The sequence below is a fragment of the Myotis lucifugus genome, unplaced genomic scaffold (genome assembly GCF_000147115.1).
Source record: "Myotis lucifugus unplaced genomic scaffold, Myoluc2.0 scaffold_60, whole genome shotgun sequence".
NCBI classification, from domain to species: domain Eukaryota; kingdom Metazoa; phylum Chordata; class Mammalia; order Chiroptera; family Vespertilionidae; genus Myotis; species Myotis lucifugus.
The window spans coordinates 979,257-994,409 of record NW_005871108.1 but is presented as its reverse complement, the minus strand read 5'-3'; the positions used below and the strand labels follow the sequence as shown (position 1 = coordinate 994,409).

Sequence of the window (15,153 nt, the reverse complement as noted above, 5' to 3'; positions counted from 1 at the left end):
GGGGGGGCTGCTGAAGGAGACCCCTCCCCGCCGCTTGCCAGTCTCCACGGCTGGGGCGCCCCGACTGCGCCAATCTCAGACGCCGCCTCCCCGCCCCAGCCCTCCCCTCTCGGCCCGGCACAGAGCCCCCAGGTAGGACCTGGTCCTTAGGTCCCGACGGTCTTCACTGACTCGTGCGGCTCCGCGGCTCGAGGGCGCCACCTGAAGGCTGGAAGAAAGCCATTGAGACACCCCCACCCGCCCCACCACCAACCACCTTTCCCCTGCTCTTCTTTCTCAGTGGGACAGTGGGGTGCACGGCCCCAGCGAGGTGCTCTCTTGGTCCCCGGGAGCCCAGCGCGGTGGGTGTGAGTGAACAGGTGGTGAGTAGGGGTGACTTTCACGGTTTTTTTCCCCTTTACAGGGTCTCGATTAAGGTGAATTAAGTGAGGTGCCCAGAGCACAAGAGTTAAAGAGATGCTCCTCGTTTTGGGCGCCCAGGCCAAGTCCAAAGAGAAGTTTGGTCTGAAGGTCATGGGCTCCTGGGAAGACTCGGTGGCCGCCAGCGTGGCCTCAGGTAAGTGCTCTTGCGCTGTGTGCCTCAGTGTTCGCCCTGCTGATGGGACCTGAAAGTGCAGGCTCCCGGGGCTCTGAGGGGTTAGCAGAGGTCCGCCATCGGAAAGGTAAGTAGGGGAGGTGCCCTGTCCTGGCTCCTCGAGCCACCTTATTGGAGAGCCTGCCCTGCCCTGACCTGCTCCAAAGGCCTGTGCGGCCCTCAGCAGCCAGGAGAGCCGAGGTCACCGGGAAACCAGATGTCTGGGCCTTTGAGGAGGGAGAGCGAGGCAGGGCCTCCAGGGTTGGGAAGGCTTCGGTCTCTGTGCCTTCCAAAGGGCTGGCTTGTCAGGGACTTCGAGGGGAAGCTAGCCGCAACACCTCGCTCCAGAGCGAATCCCAGCGGTGCCACTCACAGCTGTGGCCTTGTGCAGAAGGCTCCCCTCGCAGAGCTCAGTTTCCTCATCTGCCAAGTGGACTTCGTAAGGGTTTGGGGGATTAGATGAGATACTCCCTATAAAGCACTTAATTTTCCTCCCTCCCTCACGCACGGCCCCACCTCAGAGCCATTGCCTCCGCTGTCCCTTCTGCCTGGGACACTTCCTCCTGAAATCCCCAGACTCACTCTCTTACTCCTTCACGTCCTTGCTCAAGTGTCACCTTCTCAGAGACTTCTTCCCAGACCATCCTTTGTTTTGTTTTGGGTTTTTTTAAAAATATATTTTATTGATTTTTTACAGAGAGGAAGGGAGAGGGATAGAGAGTTAGAAACATCAATGAGAGAGAGACATTGATCAGCTGCCTCCTGCACATCCCCCACTGGGGATGTGCCCGCAACCAAGGTACATGCCCTTGACCGGAATCGAACCCGGGACCCTTCAGTCCACAGGCCGACGCTCTATCCACTGAGCCAAATCGGTTAGGGCTCGTTTTGTTTTTAAATATGTTTTTATTTAGTTTAGAGAGAGAAGAAGGGAGAGGGAGAGAGAAACATCAATGAGAGAGAATCATTGATCTGCTGCCTTCTGCACACCCCCTACTGGGGATTAAGCCTACAACCTGGGCATGTACCCTGACCAGGAATCCAACCAGCAACCTCTTGGTGCATCAGGACATTGCTCAACCAACTGAGCCACACCAGCTGGGCCCCAGACCATCCTTTGAAAAATAACATGCCCCAGAACCCTTTACTCCTTGATTTTTTTCTCCATAAATTGATCAACTCCAGACACTAGCTTATCTTTGTTGTCACTCCTACCAAAAATAATTGCAGGAAGCAGAGGCTTTACCTGTTTCCCTCCCTGCTGTATCCCTAGAAACGAGAAACAGAACCCATACATTGGAGGCCATTAATAAATATTTATTGAATAGAGAATGGAGAAAATAGGCAAATATTTACTGAGAATCTATTCTTTCCCCTTTTAAATCGGAGTCACCCATAGGCTGTGCTACATAGCAAACACTTATTTTCACAGACAGCATAAATCTAGGGTACAAATAAGAATTAGAGGTCCACAGTCCCTTTTTAGAGACCCTTGTCAGAATTTAGAATTTTAAGAGTTTAAAAAGGTGACATGATACGTATACTACAATTTATAGAATACTCCAATGTAGTCTGGGATAGCATCCCCAAATGAATGGATATTCACACTAAGCGGGCTAGATAAAGACTATAAATAGCCTCTTATCAGTTCAGGAAAGGTTTTACCACAAAATCACTTGGGGGAGAGAACTTAGAGCTTTGGGGGTTGGGAGTTCTGGATAAGGAGCTGTAGAGTGTGGGAGAACAGAGTACTTCCAGGCCGCCTGAGGCACCTCTCTTGATGTGCAGTTGATATGTTTGCTATTGATATCATTTTCTCCTAAGAAAAACTAGTCCAGAATGAATTGCTAGTAATCATTTGAGCTTAAAAATATGACATTTTAAAGTAGTTTAGCCCTAGCTGGTTTGGCTCAGTGGATAGAGCGTCAGCCTGCGGACTGAAGGGTCCCAGGTTCGATTCCCGTCAAGGGCACATACCCAGGTTACAGGCTCAATCTCCAGTGGGGGAGTGGCGAATAGGGGGTGTGCAGGAGGCAGCCGATCAATGATTCTCTCTCATCATTCATGTTTCTATCTCTTCCTCCCTCTCCCTTCCTCTCTGAAATCAATAAAAATATATATATATATTTTTTAAAAAGTAGTTTAGCCCAGCCGGTGTGGCTCAGTGTATTGAGCATCTTCCCATGCACCATGAGGTCACTGTTTTGAATCCTAGTCAGGGCACATGCCAGGGTTGCAGGCTGGATCCCCAGTAGGGCCCATGCAGGAGGCAGCTGATCAATGTTTCTCTCTCGCTGATGTTTTTAATCTCTTTCTCCCTCTCCCTCTTTCCAAAAAATCAATAAAAACATATTTTAAAAAGTAGTTTATAAAATCAGTTGTGGCCCTAGCCGGTTTGGCTCAGTGGATAGAGCGTCAGCCTGAGGACTGAAAGGTCCCAGGTTCGATTCCGGTCAAGGGCATGTACCTTGGTTGCGGGCACATCCCCAGTAGGGAGTGTGCAGGAGGCAGCTGATGGATGTTTCTCTCTCATCGATGTTTCTAACTCTCTATCCCTCTCCCTTCCTCTCTGTAAAAAATCAATAAAATATCTTTAAAAAATAAAAAAATAAAATCAGTTGTGTATAGGTTGTCCAGTAAACCCCCCCTTGGTTGGTCTATCTGAACAAATGAAAAATCAGACTTATGCAAACCTGTCACCCATTTCCTCACTCACTCATTCTTCTGTCTGTTTTGTTTACCATCATCCCCCCACCCCTTTCCTTTGCCCTATTTTTTCAAGCCCCAGTTTAAATTATACCTTTCCTATCATCTCAGCTCCAGGTGTCTCAACCCACACTGATCTTCCCTTCCCTGCTTATTTTACCTGAAATCCTGCTGTCTATGGAACAGGTCAATCATTGTTTTATGCACATTTGTTTTAAAAGCTTTGTTTCCCCAGGAAGACTATGTCTGCCTTAAAGGAAAGACAGGAACTATATTGTATACTTCATCTGCATCACCCACTGTATCTTTCATCCACAGTGTTTCTGTAACTTCTATAAATAAAAAGAGGAACTTTGTAAAACATGAGTTTTGGGGTCAAGTGAATTTGAGAAATGCTGAATAATTTGTTCCCCTGTCGGAGATTTGCAAAGCATATTGGCCTTAAAGGCTCTAAGGCAGTGGTTCTCAACCTTGGCTGCACATTAGAATCACCTGGGACTCTTTTTAAATCCTGATTTCTGGGCCTCATCCTTCAGAAATTCTGTTTCTTTGTTGCTAATGTGTGGCCCCACCCCATAACAAAGAAACAGAAATTCCGGAGGATGAGGCCAAAAATCAGGGATTTTAAAAAGATTCCCAGGTGATTCTAATGGGCCGAGGTTGAAACCACTGCTCTAAGGAGTCCTTCTCTAAAGAAACCTGTATTAGCTTTATCAACCACACATTTCCTAGTCACGGTTGACCTCAGAACTCCCCTTTTCACTAGGAATATCCTGCCAATCTTTTTTTTTTCTTAGTTTAGTTTTTCCCATTTATTTTAATGAAAAAAAATCTATTTACCCCATTTCTTCCCCCGACCCCCACCTCTGGCAACCACCAATATGTTCTCTGTGTCTATGAGCTTGGATTTATTTAATTATTCATTTGTTTGTTTATTTATTTATAGATTCCACATATAGGAGAGATCATATGGTATTTGTATTTTTCTATCTGACTTATTTCACTTAGCATAATACTTTCGTTCTTCAAATATGTTTTTATTGATTTCAGAGAGGAAAGGCAAGGAAGAGAGAAATAGAAACATCAATGATGAGAGAGAATCATTGATCAACTGCCTCCTGCATGCCCCAACTGGGGCTCAAACCTGTAACCTGGGCATGTGCCCTGACTGGAAATCCAACCATGACCTTCTGGTTCATAGGTTGACACTCAACCTTTGAGCCACATCAGCTGGGCAAAAATTCAACTCTTGAAAGATAAAATAGTTTAAAATTTTATTCTGAGCACAAGTTTAATATCTTTCTTTAGTGGTATGCTTTTATTCCTTTCTCTTTGCTTTTTGTGTATTTACCATAGGTTTCGCTTTGTAGTTATCATGAGGCTTACATTTAACAACTTATATCCATAACAGTCTATTTTGATTTGATAACAACTTACATTTGATGCCATTTTAAATCTCAATATTATTACTATCCCTCACACATTTCATTTTTGATGTCACATTTTACATCTTTTTATCCTGTGTATCCCTTAAATAAGTATTGTAATCCTAGTTGATTTTACTACTTTTGTCTTTTAACCTTCATACTAGTTTTATAAGTGATTCATTCACTACTTTCCAGTGAGATTTATCCTTTCATATACGTTCTTGCACTAACAAGTGCCTTTTTTTTAGCTTAAAGAAGTTCCTTTAACAACAGTATATATATGTTACTTTAACATTTCTTGTAAGGCGGATTTAGTGGTGATAAACAACTTTAGCTTTTGCCATTCTGGGAAATTCTTTATCTCCCCTTCACTTCTTAGTTGGAAGTTTTATTCTTTTAGCACTTTGAATATATCATACCATCTCTTCTGGCCTGTGAAGTTTCTGCTGAAAGATCTACTTATAGTCTGATAGGGGTTCCCTTGTACATAATAAGTTATTTTCTATTGCTGCTTTTAATATTCTCTCCTTAGCTTTACATTTTGACATTTTAGTTATAATGTGTTTTAGTGTAGGTCTCTTTGGGTTCCTCTTATCTGGAACTCTCTGGTATTCCTGGGACTGGATGTGTTTCCTTCCCCAAGTTAGGGAAGCTTTCAGTCATTGTTTCCTCAAATAATACTTCTGCCCTTTTCTCTTTATCTTCTCCTTTATATATAATGCAAAGCGTCCCTCGGGAGTTCGACCGGGAAACCGGGAGTTTGATCACTCGCTATAATGTGTGCTGACCACCACGGGGTGGCACAGAATGAAGGAAGGCCCCAGCCGGCAGCCAGGGAAGGAAGGCTCCGGCCAGCAGCCAGAAGGCCCTGATTGGCCCTGATTGCTGGCGAGGCACAGGGACCCTACCCGTACACTAATTTCGTGCACCAGGCCTCTGGTTGTCCTATAAGTCCCTTGAGCTATCTTCACTTTTTTTATTATTATTCTTTTTTCTTTTTGCTGCTTTAATGGGTAACCACTGCCTTGTCTTCGAGTTCACTGATTCTGTCTTCTACTTCATCTAGGAGAGACTTGGAGACAATTCACCATAACCCCCACCCCAGGTGCAGTGACTCACAATGAGTGGGACTCAAAACCCAGAGCTTCTCCTTTAGGATCAAAGGGTTTGAACCCCCACGTTGGGCATTCCAACTTTTAAGACATACATTTGAGAGATGAGCCCCCAAAATGTCTAACTTTGAAAACCAATGTGCCTCCCATCCTGAGACCCACAAGACTGAAGCAATTTGAAAATCTGCTCTTAAAGGTCTCACTTGCTCAGCCCAGGGCCCAGCTCAGAGGCAGCCGGCCGTGCCCAGACTTAAAGTGAAGGAGGTTCACCTGCTTGTGCTAAAGCGTCAGCCTGGGAGCCAGGCATCTCATGTAACACACGTGTCTGGGAGTCTGCTGGGACTGTCCAGGGATGGAGACTGGCAGGTGCCATCTTCACACTCGCCCTGTGCCATGCTCAGAGCACCAGCACCTCCCAGAATGGAGCTTTTGCACACGTCTGATGTCCCAATTTCTGTGGCTGCTGCCTAGGGGACACCTCCTGTTGCTTGGCTCTGGAGGCCAGAGAAGCCAGGGACTATAATAATTGGTGTCACCCAGAAAGGAGCTTATGCCCTTCGCTGGCACCCCAATGTTTATGACTACTGCCGACGGACACCTCTACCTTTTCTGGCTCTGGTGGCCAGTGGGGCTTATGCTCATGGGTCCTACAGGACTATAACCACTGGAGAGTTTTAACAGCCACCCCAGCACACAGCAAGGGACAACAGACCCAAGAGCTTGGTTAGCTAATCGTCATGCCTGTTAGCTAATCATCATGCCTGAGGCCTGAGGGGCAGGATTCTCATTAAATATGCATCGAGGGGCCTATTGGAATCCTTTCTAGAGACCCCTGAGGGAATCTTTGCGTTCACCCTCTGACATGCTCTGGAGCACCAGTGTCTCCTGAAGGGAGCTTTACATGAGTCTGCACTGGTTTTTGCAGCTTCTGCCCAGGGGACACCCCTTGATTGCCTGGATCTGGTGGCCAGTGGAGCTTGCATTCTGGGACCATGGCAATTAGAAAGTTCTTGGAGAGCTGCTGCCCCCAGGGCATTGCACACACAGTGGACTGAGGCCGACCCCCCAGTCTTTCTGTGCAGGAGGCCTCTTTGCTTGTCCTGGAGCTTTGGTCTGAGGGACAGGCTTCAGGTCTGACACATGTTTAGTGGCCTAGAGAGTTCCTCTCAAGGAGCATGGGCTGTGGATGCCATCTCGGCGCTCCCCGTCTACCTTGCTGCAGCTCACCAGTATCACCCAGAAAAGACTTACACACTCGTCTGGAGCCCTGATTTTTGCAACTGCCACCCAAGTGACACCTCCAGATCACCTGGCTCTGCTGGTCAGTAGCAGTCCCACGGACTGTTTATATTTGCATACTTTTAAAAGCCGGTGCCCGAGGATCTGGCTCCCAGTCAGCCTATGTCTAGGGGCTGAGATCCTCCCCTTTAGGACGCTGACAGGTCTTGGCATATCCTCAACTACTGGGAGCTATTAAGAATATAATAGGGCCTTAGCCAGCTTGGCTCAGTGGATAGAGTGTCGGCTTGCGGACTGAAGAGTCCCGGGTTCGATTCCAGTTGGGGACACATGCCTGGGTTGCAGGCTCAGTCCCCAGTTGGGGGCGTGCGGGAGATGGCCGATCAATGGTTCTCTCTCATCATTGATGTTTCTCTCTCTCTCTCTCCCTTCCTCTCTGAAATCAATAAAAATATATTTTTAATAAAAGAATATAACAGGCTGCTTGGACAAGTACAAAGGTTTCAGAGACAGCCCAGAGCTGAGGCAGGGCTGAATCACAAAAGTTCATGTCTTACACAGGCCCCTCCTTCAAGACTGGGAGAGCTGGTTGCTTCATCTACTGTATAGAAACCAACACAGAGAGTCAAGCAAAATAAAGAGACACAGGAATAGGTTCCAAATGAAAGAACAAGACAAAAACCTCAGGAAAAAACCTTAATGAAATGGAGATAAATCATTTACCTGATAAAGACTTTAAAGTATTGGTCATAAAGATGCTCACTGAACTGGGGAGAAGAATGGTGAACACAGTGAGAACTTCAACAAAGAGAGGATGAGCCCCTGTTATATACTGTTAACTAGGTAGACATCATCCCCACCCTCAAGAAGCTTGATTCTAGCGGGAGAAAAGGAAAAGGAAACATAATACTGCTGTTGTAGTAAGTGCCACAAAGCAAAGGTGCATAGGCTGCGCAAGCCCGAAACAGTGCTGACCTAGCCTGGGAGGGAGATGGGGTGACTCCCCAGCAGAAGCGAGGACTGAGCAGAGATCGGAGAGATGAGTAGGAGGCAGCCAGGTAAAGAGGGCCAGGAAGAGAGACCCAGCAGAGAGACTGGCCTGGGCAAGGGCCCTAGGAGAGAAGGGAGTATGGTGAGTGTGAGGCTCGGAGGAGAAGAGCGTGGTTGCCATGGAAGCGCAGAAAGGAAGTGGGAGGAGAAAAGGCTGGACTGTCAGCAGGCCAGGTCACTGCAGAACCTTGTGGGCCAAGGTGTTAGTTCTTTATCCTCAGAGCAGTGAGTAGTCACTGATCAGTGAGAGTAAAGGCTTAACATCTTTTCCTCTTTTGCCTGAGAATTGTACCTTTCGTTAACTGTCTAGCACTGTCTCCTTGGAAACACATAAACATGTGTCCACTATGTTACTAGGCAACATTGCTGTGATAAAAATGACCCCTGAGGAGGAGGCTGGAATGATCCATGTGGTAATGGGTTGGAGATACCAGTATGAACTCGTGCTTGGCTCGTATAGATGCAGATGACTCCATATAGAAATATTTATAGATATGTAAATTATATACAGCGGGTTAGTATACATCAGTGATGGCGAACCTTTTGAGCTCGGCGTGTCAGCATTTTGAAAAACCCTAACTTAACTCTGGTGCCGTGTCACATATAGAAATTTTTTGATCTTTGCAACCATAGTAAAACAAAGATGTATATTTTTGGTATTTATTTTATATATTTAAATGCCATTTAACAAAGAAAAATCAACCAAAAAAATGAGTTCGCGTCTCATTTTTTGGTATCGTAGGTTCGCCATCACTGGTCTACATGCATGATTTCCTTTCTCTGTCAGCCAAAAGGTCCTAGAAGCAATGAGACTGCATAACAATAAGCACACCTCGTGCCCAGATCCTGGTTTCTAATGCCATTCTCCAATAAAAGGGAATCAGGGGAAAGGGCTGATTGTAGGCCTGGGGCAGGAAATATACAAGATGAGCTTGGAGCATCATATAGTGCCAGAAACTAAGGAAGTGCTTAAATAAACAAACCTCTCTCTCTCTCTCTCTCTCTCTCTCTCTCTCTCTTTCTCTCTCTAACACACACACACACGTTGGGGTATGTCAAAGGGACATAGGGACCAACTGGAAGAGCTCCCAATGGCCAAAACCTGGAAAAATTTGATCAACAAAATAAATAAAGGAATATTGGATTCTACCCTAAAGTATGATAAATGAAAAAATGGGAGAAAAGATAAATCTCGCATGAAAGGGAGTTGGGGTGGGGGGCAGAGCAACTTTGCAGGGGAGAAACCTGACATGCCTGCTGACCTCCGGCAGGTGATCAAGGTCAACAACGGTCAAATCATATTGACAGTACATGCCCTTGATATAATGTGATGAGAATGGCACTTTGCCCCTGTGGTTTTCCTCCCCAGTCCCATAGCCCTAGTCTAGCCATGAGATGAGCATAAAATAAATCCCAATGGAGGGACATTTTTCAAAATACCTGAGCAGTACTCCTCAAAACGATCACGGTCATCAAAAATAAGGGAAGTCTGAGAAACCGTCCGCCAAGTGGAGCCTAAAGCGACATGATGACTAGATGTGGCATGTTATCCTCAAGGTAATCCTGGAACAGAAAAAAAGACATTAGGTAAACACTAAAGAAATCAGAATAAAGGACTTTAGCTAATAATGCATCAATATTAGTTAACTAGAGGCCTGATACATGAAAATTCATGCAAGAGTAGGCCTTCCTTCCCCCAGCTGCCAGCACCGGCTTCCCTCTGGCACCTGGGACACAGGCTTCACTCTGGTCCCAGCTTTGTCTGGAAGGACGTCCGGAAGGATGTCCAGTCTAATTAGCATATTACCCTTTTATTATTATAGATTAATTGTAACAAATGTATCATACTGATATAAGGTGTTAAGAATAGAGGAGATGAGTGTGAGGATATGGGACCTCTCTCTACTACCTTCCCAATTTTTCTATACTCTAATATTGTTCTAAAAAATGAAGTTTTTTTGCCCTAACCGGTTTGGCTTAGTGGATAGAGCATCAGCCCACAGACTGAAGGGTCCTGGGTTCGATTCCAGTCAAGGACACATACCTTGGTTGCAGGCCTAAAAGATCCCCAGCCCTGGTTGGGGGACATGTGAGAGTCAACCCATCAATGTGTCTCTCTCATCGATGTTTCTGTCTCTCCCCCTCCATTCCACTCTCTCTAAAAAAAAAAATAATAAAATAAATAAATAAATAAATAGATAGATAGATAGATAGATAAAGTGGTTTTTTAAAGACACTGATTGGTAAATTACATCCGGGCTAGGAGGAATTATAAATGCATGGCAGGAAATCATACTCTGGGCTTCATGAACCTGGTGACACATATAACTGGGCAAGTGCAAAGATATTGGCTCCATGGGACATGAAGCTTTTAAGCCAGGATGGCTCCTGTACCCATCGGATGGGGATCTCACGGCCTTGCACCTGCCCTGTACTGCCTGCTGGATGGCAGCGAGGACTGCTGCTGAGAGAGGAGCGCCTGATGCTAGCATTCGTGGGGTGCCATGCTAGCAAGCTGAGGTTTCTGTACTCTATCCTGCAGCATAGGCCAATGCCAAGTGGGGCTTAGGACCCACTTGACTGCTAATGGGTCCTCTTACCAGCTGTGGGCTAACACCTTGGCCCACAATCATCTCCTGAGCCTGAGGGTGTATTTGAACCAAAAAAGACCCTTTGTGGACATTGTGGTGGGTGGCAATGAGCAGGAGAGAGTTTGCATTTTGAAAATATCCTCCCTGTGGCTGCTCATTCTCCCTCAGGTGCAAGGAGACAAGAGCGAAAATAGAGACCACTTCATTTCTGTCACTCAGAAAAAAATTGTTCCTTTAAAGAATAATTTAAAGACAAATATAAGTCAATCAAAGCAGAGATGGTAGGCAAAAATTGAGGAGGAGGTACGTGAGTAGCAGAAGTTTGAAAAATACAGATAAAATCTGACCCCCTGTGTTCTAGGTGAGAAAACTCTGAAAACAGCCTGCAATGTGTCAAGGGGAGTGATATGAAAGGATAGCCCCGGTAAGATTGAGATTTCGCTAGGTGAAGGAAGGGGGAGAAAGGAAAAGTATTCCTGGAAGAGGGAACAACACTTAACAGGCTCAGAGGTGAAGTAATAGTAATGAATTACTTGTGTGTGTATTTTAGTTTACAACCACTTATATGGGCCTCCCCGTATGCCAGGCACTGTTCTAAGTGCTTTTCGAATATTAACTCAATCATCTTAACCACCGTGTTCTGTGGTGCATCATCCCCATGCTCCCCCTAGTTGGCACAATGGCAGGTGCTCACGTGGGAGGAAGGGAGGGTGGGAGGGTTTGAGGGCTCTAACATGTGGAAGCTTCTTCCTGCTACACATCTGCCTCATGTGTATTTTACTAAGTGGGGGAGAGGGCTAAGGTGCCTAGAATAGGAGAGGGGACAGCCCCAAGGGCGGGTAGGGCCCTAGACTGGGAGTCAGAAATGGAGGCAGAGCTAAATGACACCTCTGAGTCCACTTGCTCCGTCCAAGAGATGGGAACTCTGCCCATGTGCCTCAGGGCAGGTCACTACACCTCTCGCATCTCTGTGAGCCCTGTGAGCGTCACGGGCGTGCGCTCTCTGCTATGAACTTCACGGAGCTGTTGTGAGGAGCAGGCCAGGTCCTGAACAAGAAAACACTTGGAAGAAAATAAAATAGGTGGGAGGATTATAGAAAGGGCTGGGGGGGGGGGGGGGAATCAAGGGACCTGACTTCTGCCGCTATATTTTTAAGGACATTGGTTTGACTCCTGCGTTAAATAGTGTTTTTAATAAAGCAGAACTTAATTCTGTCTCATTTAAAAGTATACTTGGCAGTTAAGCCTGGCATGGTGGCTTCATCAGTCACAAGAGACCTGGGTTCCTGCTATCTTGTTGCTCTGCCATCCTCCAGTTTGTGGTCCAAGACGGCTACGCCACCTCCAGCTCTTGTGGCTACATTCCAGTCAGCAGGAGGATGAGGGAAGAGGCAGGGACCCTCCTCCTTCCTTTTAAGGGCACAACCCAGAAATTGCACAGATCACTTCCATTTGTATCCCATTGGCCAGGATTTAACCACATGGCCACACTTACCTACAAGGGAAACTGGGGCTGTGTCTTTGCTATGAGTGACTAGGAGAAGGGATATCAAAGGACAACTGATGTTTGCCACAGCTGCTGAATTGCTTGGGCAACTCGTATCTCCATCTGAGCCACAGTTTCTTCATTTGCAAATCCCTTCATTCTTTCACTCATGTATTCATTCTACATATCCTATATAATAAAACCCTAATATGCAAATTGACCAAACAGCAGAACAACCGGTCACTATGACGTGCACTGACCACCAGGAGGCAAACGCTCAATGCAGGAGCTGCCCGCTGGTGGTCAGTGTGCTCCAGCTGGCAGGTGCAGTGGTGGTGGCGGGAGCCTCTCTCGCCTCCGCTGCAGGCAGGTGGTAAGGAGCGAGGGGTCCCAGATTGCGAAAGCCCCAGACTATGAGAGGGATGTCTGACTGCCGGCATAGGCCCGATCCCCGGTGATTGGGCCTAAGCCGGCAGGTGGACATCCCCTGAGAGGTCCCAGACTCTGAGAGGGTGCAGGCCGGGCTAAGGGATCCCCTCCCCCTCAGTGCATGAATTTTGTGCACTGGGCCTCTAGTACTAGTATATGTGTCAGGTTTGTGTTACAAAGTACTATTTTTGAACCACTTGACTGCTAATGGGTCCTCTTACCAGCTGGACCATAAGCCCCATGAGATCAGCTGTGGGGCTCTTTCTTGCTCACCACTGTACCCCAGCATCCCTGTACCCCCAGCATCAGTGCAGGGTCTGACACATGGAAGCCATATTATTAGCTGCCCATGGATGATGAATAGATGGCGATTCTGGCTTTTGTATTTGGTGGAGACATTTTTCCTTGCTCAGAGTTCCTTCCTGTTCCAGGCCTCCTGGCTCCCCCTTCCCTTACCCCACATGCCAAGCCTTTCTGAGCTTATGAAGTAAAATGAGCCAGAATCCCAAGATTAAAAATAAATGAAAGTGCATCAGAACAAGTTAACCAGGAGAAATGGCTTTCCAGGTGATCAGGTGTCAGCACTGGAGGCCAAGGACCGAGCGCCAGACTCCAACTGCCACGCACTCCTATCAACCCTCCACTGTGTCAGACAGAGAACCCACTGGGCCTGCCCAGGAGCTCAGCAGATGGCTGGCTCGAGCCCCTGCCTGGCGCTCCATCACTTCAAAACAACAGGCAAGGCCTTCCACACAGGTCAGGGGGAACAGGTTCTAATTCCAGCCCTGCGGCGGTGATCCTGAGAAATCCGTGCCTCTTTGTTTTGTTTTGTTTTTTCAGTCCTCATCAGAGGAGTGAAGATATTTTTTCCATTGATTTTTAGAGAGAGTGGAAGCAAGGGGGAGGAGAAGAGAGAGTGAGAGAAACATCAACATAAGAGAGACACATCAATTGATTCCCTCCTGCTCGTGCTCTGACTCGGGGTGGGGGGTGGGGGGTGGAGGAGGAGGAGGAGGATTGAACCTGCAACCGAGATATGTGCCCTTGACTGGAAATTGAACTGGCGACCCTTCGGTCCTCAGGCAGACGCTCTAACCACTGAGTGACACCGGCCAGGGCCAGGGCCTCTTTGAATGTCAGTTTCCTCATCTAGAAAAAGGAGCGAATAGTAGGATCTATCTGTAATCAACTATAAAATGCAGATAACAATGGTGTCTTCCTCGTAGGCAGAGGTTCCTAAACCTCCTCAGTTCACAGCACCCTTAACATGTCAGTAATTTTTTCACAGTGTGCCAGGCCCAAAGAAATACCTAACAGTTATTAAGCAATTCGTTTTAAACAACTTAATAATTGTAGTTTACACAGTACCCAACAGAGGTTATTGTGTTTTCTTCAAATTTGTAAAATACTTTGTTGTGCATCTGTGAGATTTCTGCCATACCTCAGGGTGCCTCGGCACATGGTTTGGGAATCGAAGCCAGAAGGTTTTGAAGATGAAATGAAGTTATGGATGCCATGATACCTGGTCTGTAGTCTACATTATCCTTCAATTCTCTAGTTCTTTCTGGGTCTCCTGCCACGGCCACACAGCCATACTTCTGTCTCCGGCTCCCACCACCTGCTGGTTTCTGCTTGCCGCCTTTCCTCTGGGCCCCTCTAGGCTCTGGCCCCACTTCTGAACTAACTTCCTTCTTGGTGTAGGATTGTTGGTCCCACTTCCTCACCCCTCCCCAACTCCACACACTTGACGTGACCTCTTCCTGGGTGGAGTGTGCATCCCTGCTCCTTAACCTTGGACTTGGCCATGGGACTCACTTTGCCCAATGGAATGTGTTGAAAGTGACAGTTCTGAGCGTAGGCTTTAAGAGACCTCGCGTGGTTCCACTTGCTCTCTTATTCTTTGCCATTGAGAAGGGAAGAACACACCCCAGTGGCCCAGTGATTCGAGGAGGAGGACAAGAGACCCATGAAGCAGGCTCAAATCTGCAGATCTGAAGTCTGATGCAGACCACCCCACCAACCCACCAACTCAAAGGTGAAAATAAACAATTGTTGTTTGAAAGCATGGAGTTTTGGAGAGGTTTGTGAGAGTGTCCTTGTGACAATCCAGCCTCTGTACAGTTCCTACAGCTGAACCTGGCTCACAGTAGGCACTCAATAAGTGATTGTGGAAAGAGAGAATTAAAGGGTATCCACTTCAGCCCTCGCCAGTTTGGCTCAGTGGATAGTACGTCAGCCTGTGGACTGAAGGGTCCTGGGTTCTATTCCGGTCAAGGGCACATACCTAGGGTGCAGGCTCGATCCTTGGCCCTGGTCAGGGTGCGTGCAGGAGGCAACCAATCAATGTGTCTCTCTCACATGGATGTTTCTCTCTCTCTGTCTCTCCCCCTCCCTTCCACTCTCTGTAAAAATCAATGGAAAAAAAATCCTCGGGTGAAGATTGACAACAACAATAAAAGGATATCTGCTTCATAGCAAGTTGTGAAGAATAAAATGGGGTGTCAATTAAGGCTGTGTTTGCCCAATTAAAACTGGGGTT

The 15,153-nt window shown here is 46.9% G+C and overlaps 1 protein-coding gene across 1 annotated transcript in view; it reads left to right on the top strand.

Moving 5' to 3' along the window:
• Positions 1 to 456: 456 nt before the first annotated feature.
• CUNH20orf202 (chromosome unknown C20orf202 homolog) overlaps positions 457 to 15,153 on the top strand; it is a 17,725-nt gene continuing 3,028 nt past the window's right edge. The window contains exons 1-2 of the mRNA XM_023754483.1: positions 457 to 556; positions 870 to 936. Of these exons, the coding sequence (XP_023610251.1) occupies positions 457 to 556; positions 870 to 936 (167 nt within the window). The remainder of the gene's footprint in view (positions 557 to 869; positions 937 to 15,153) is intronic.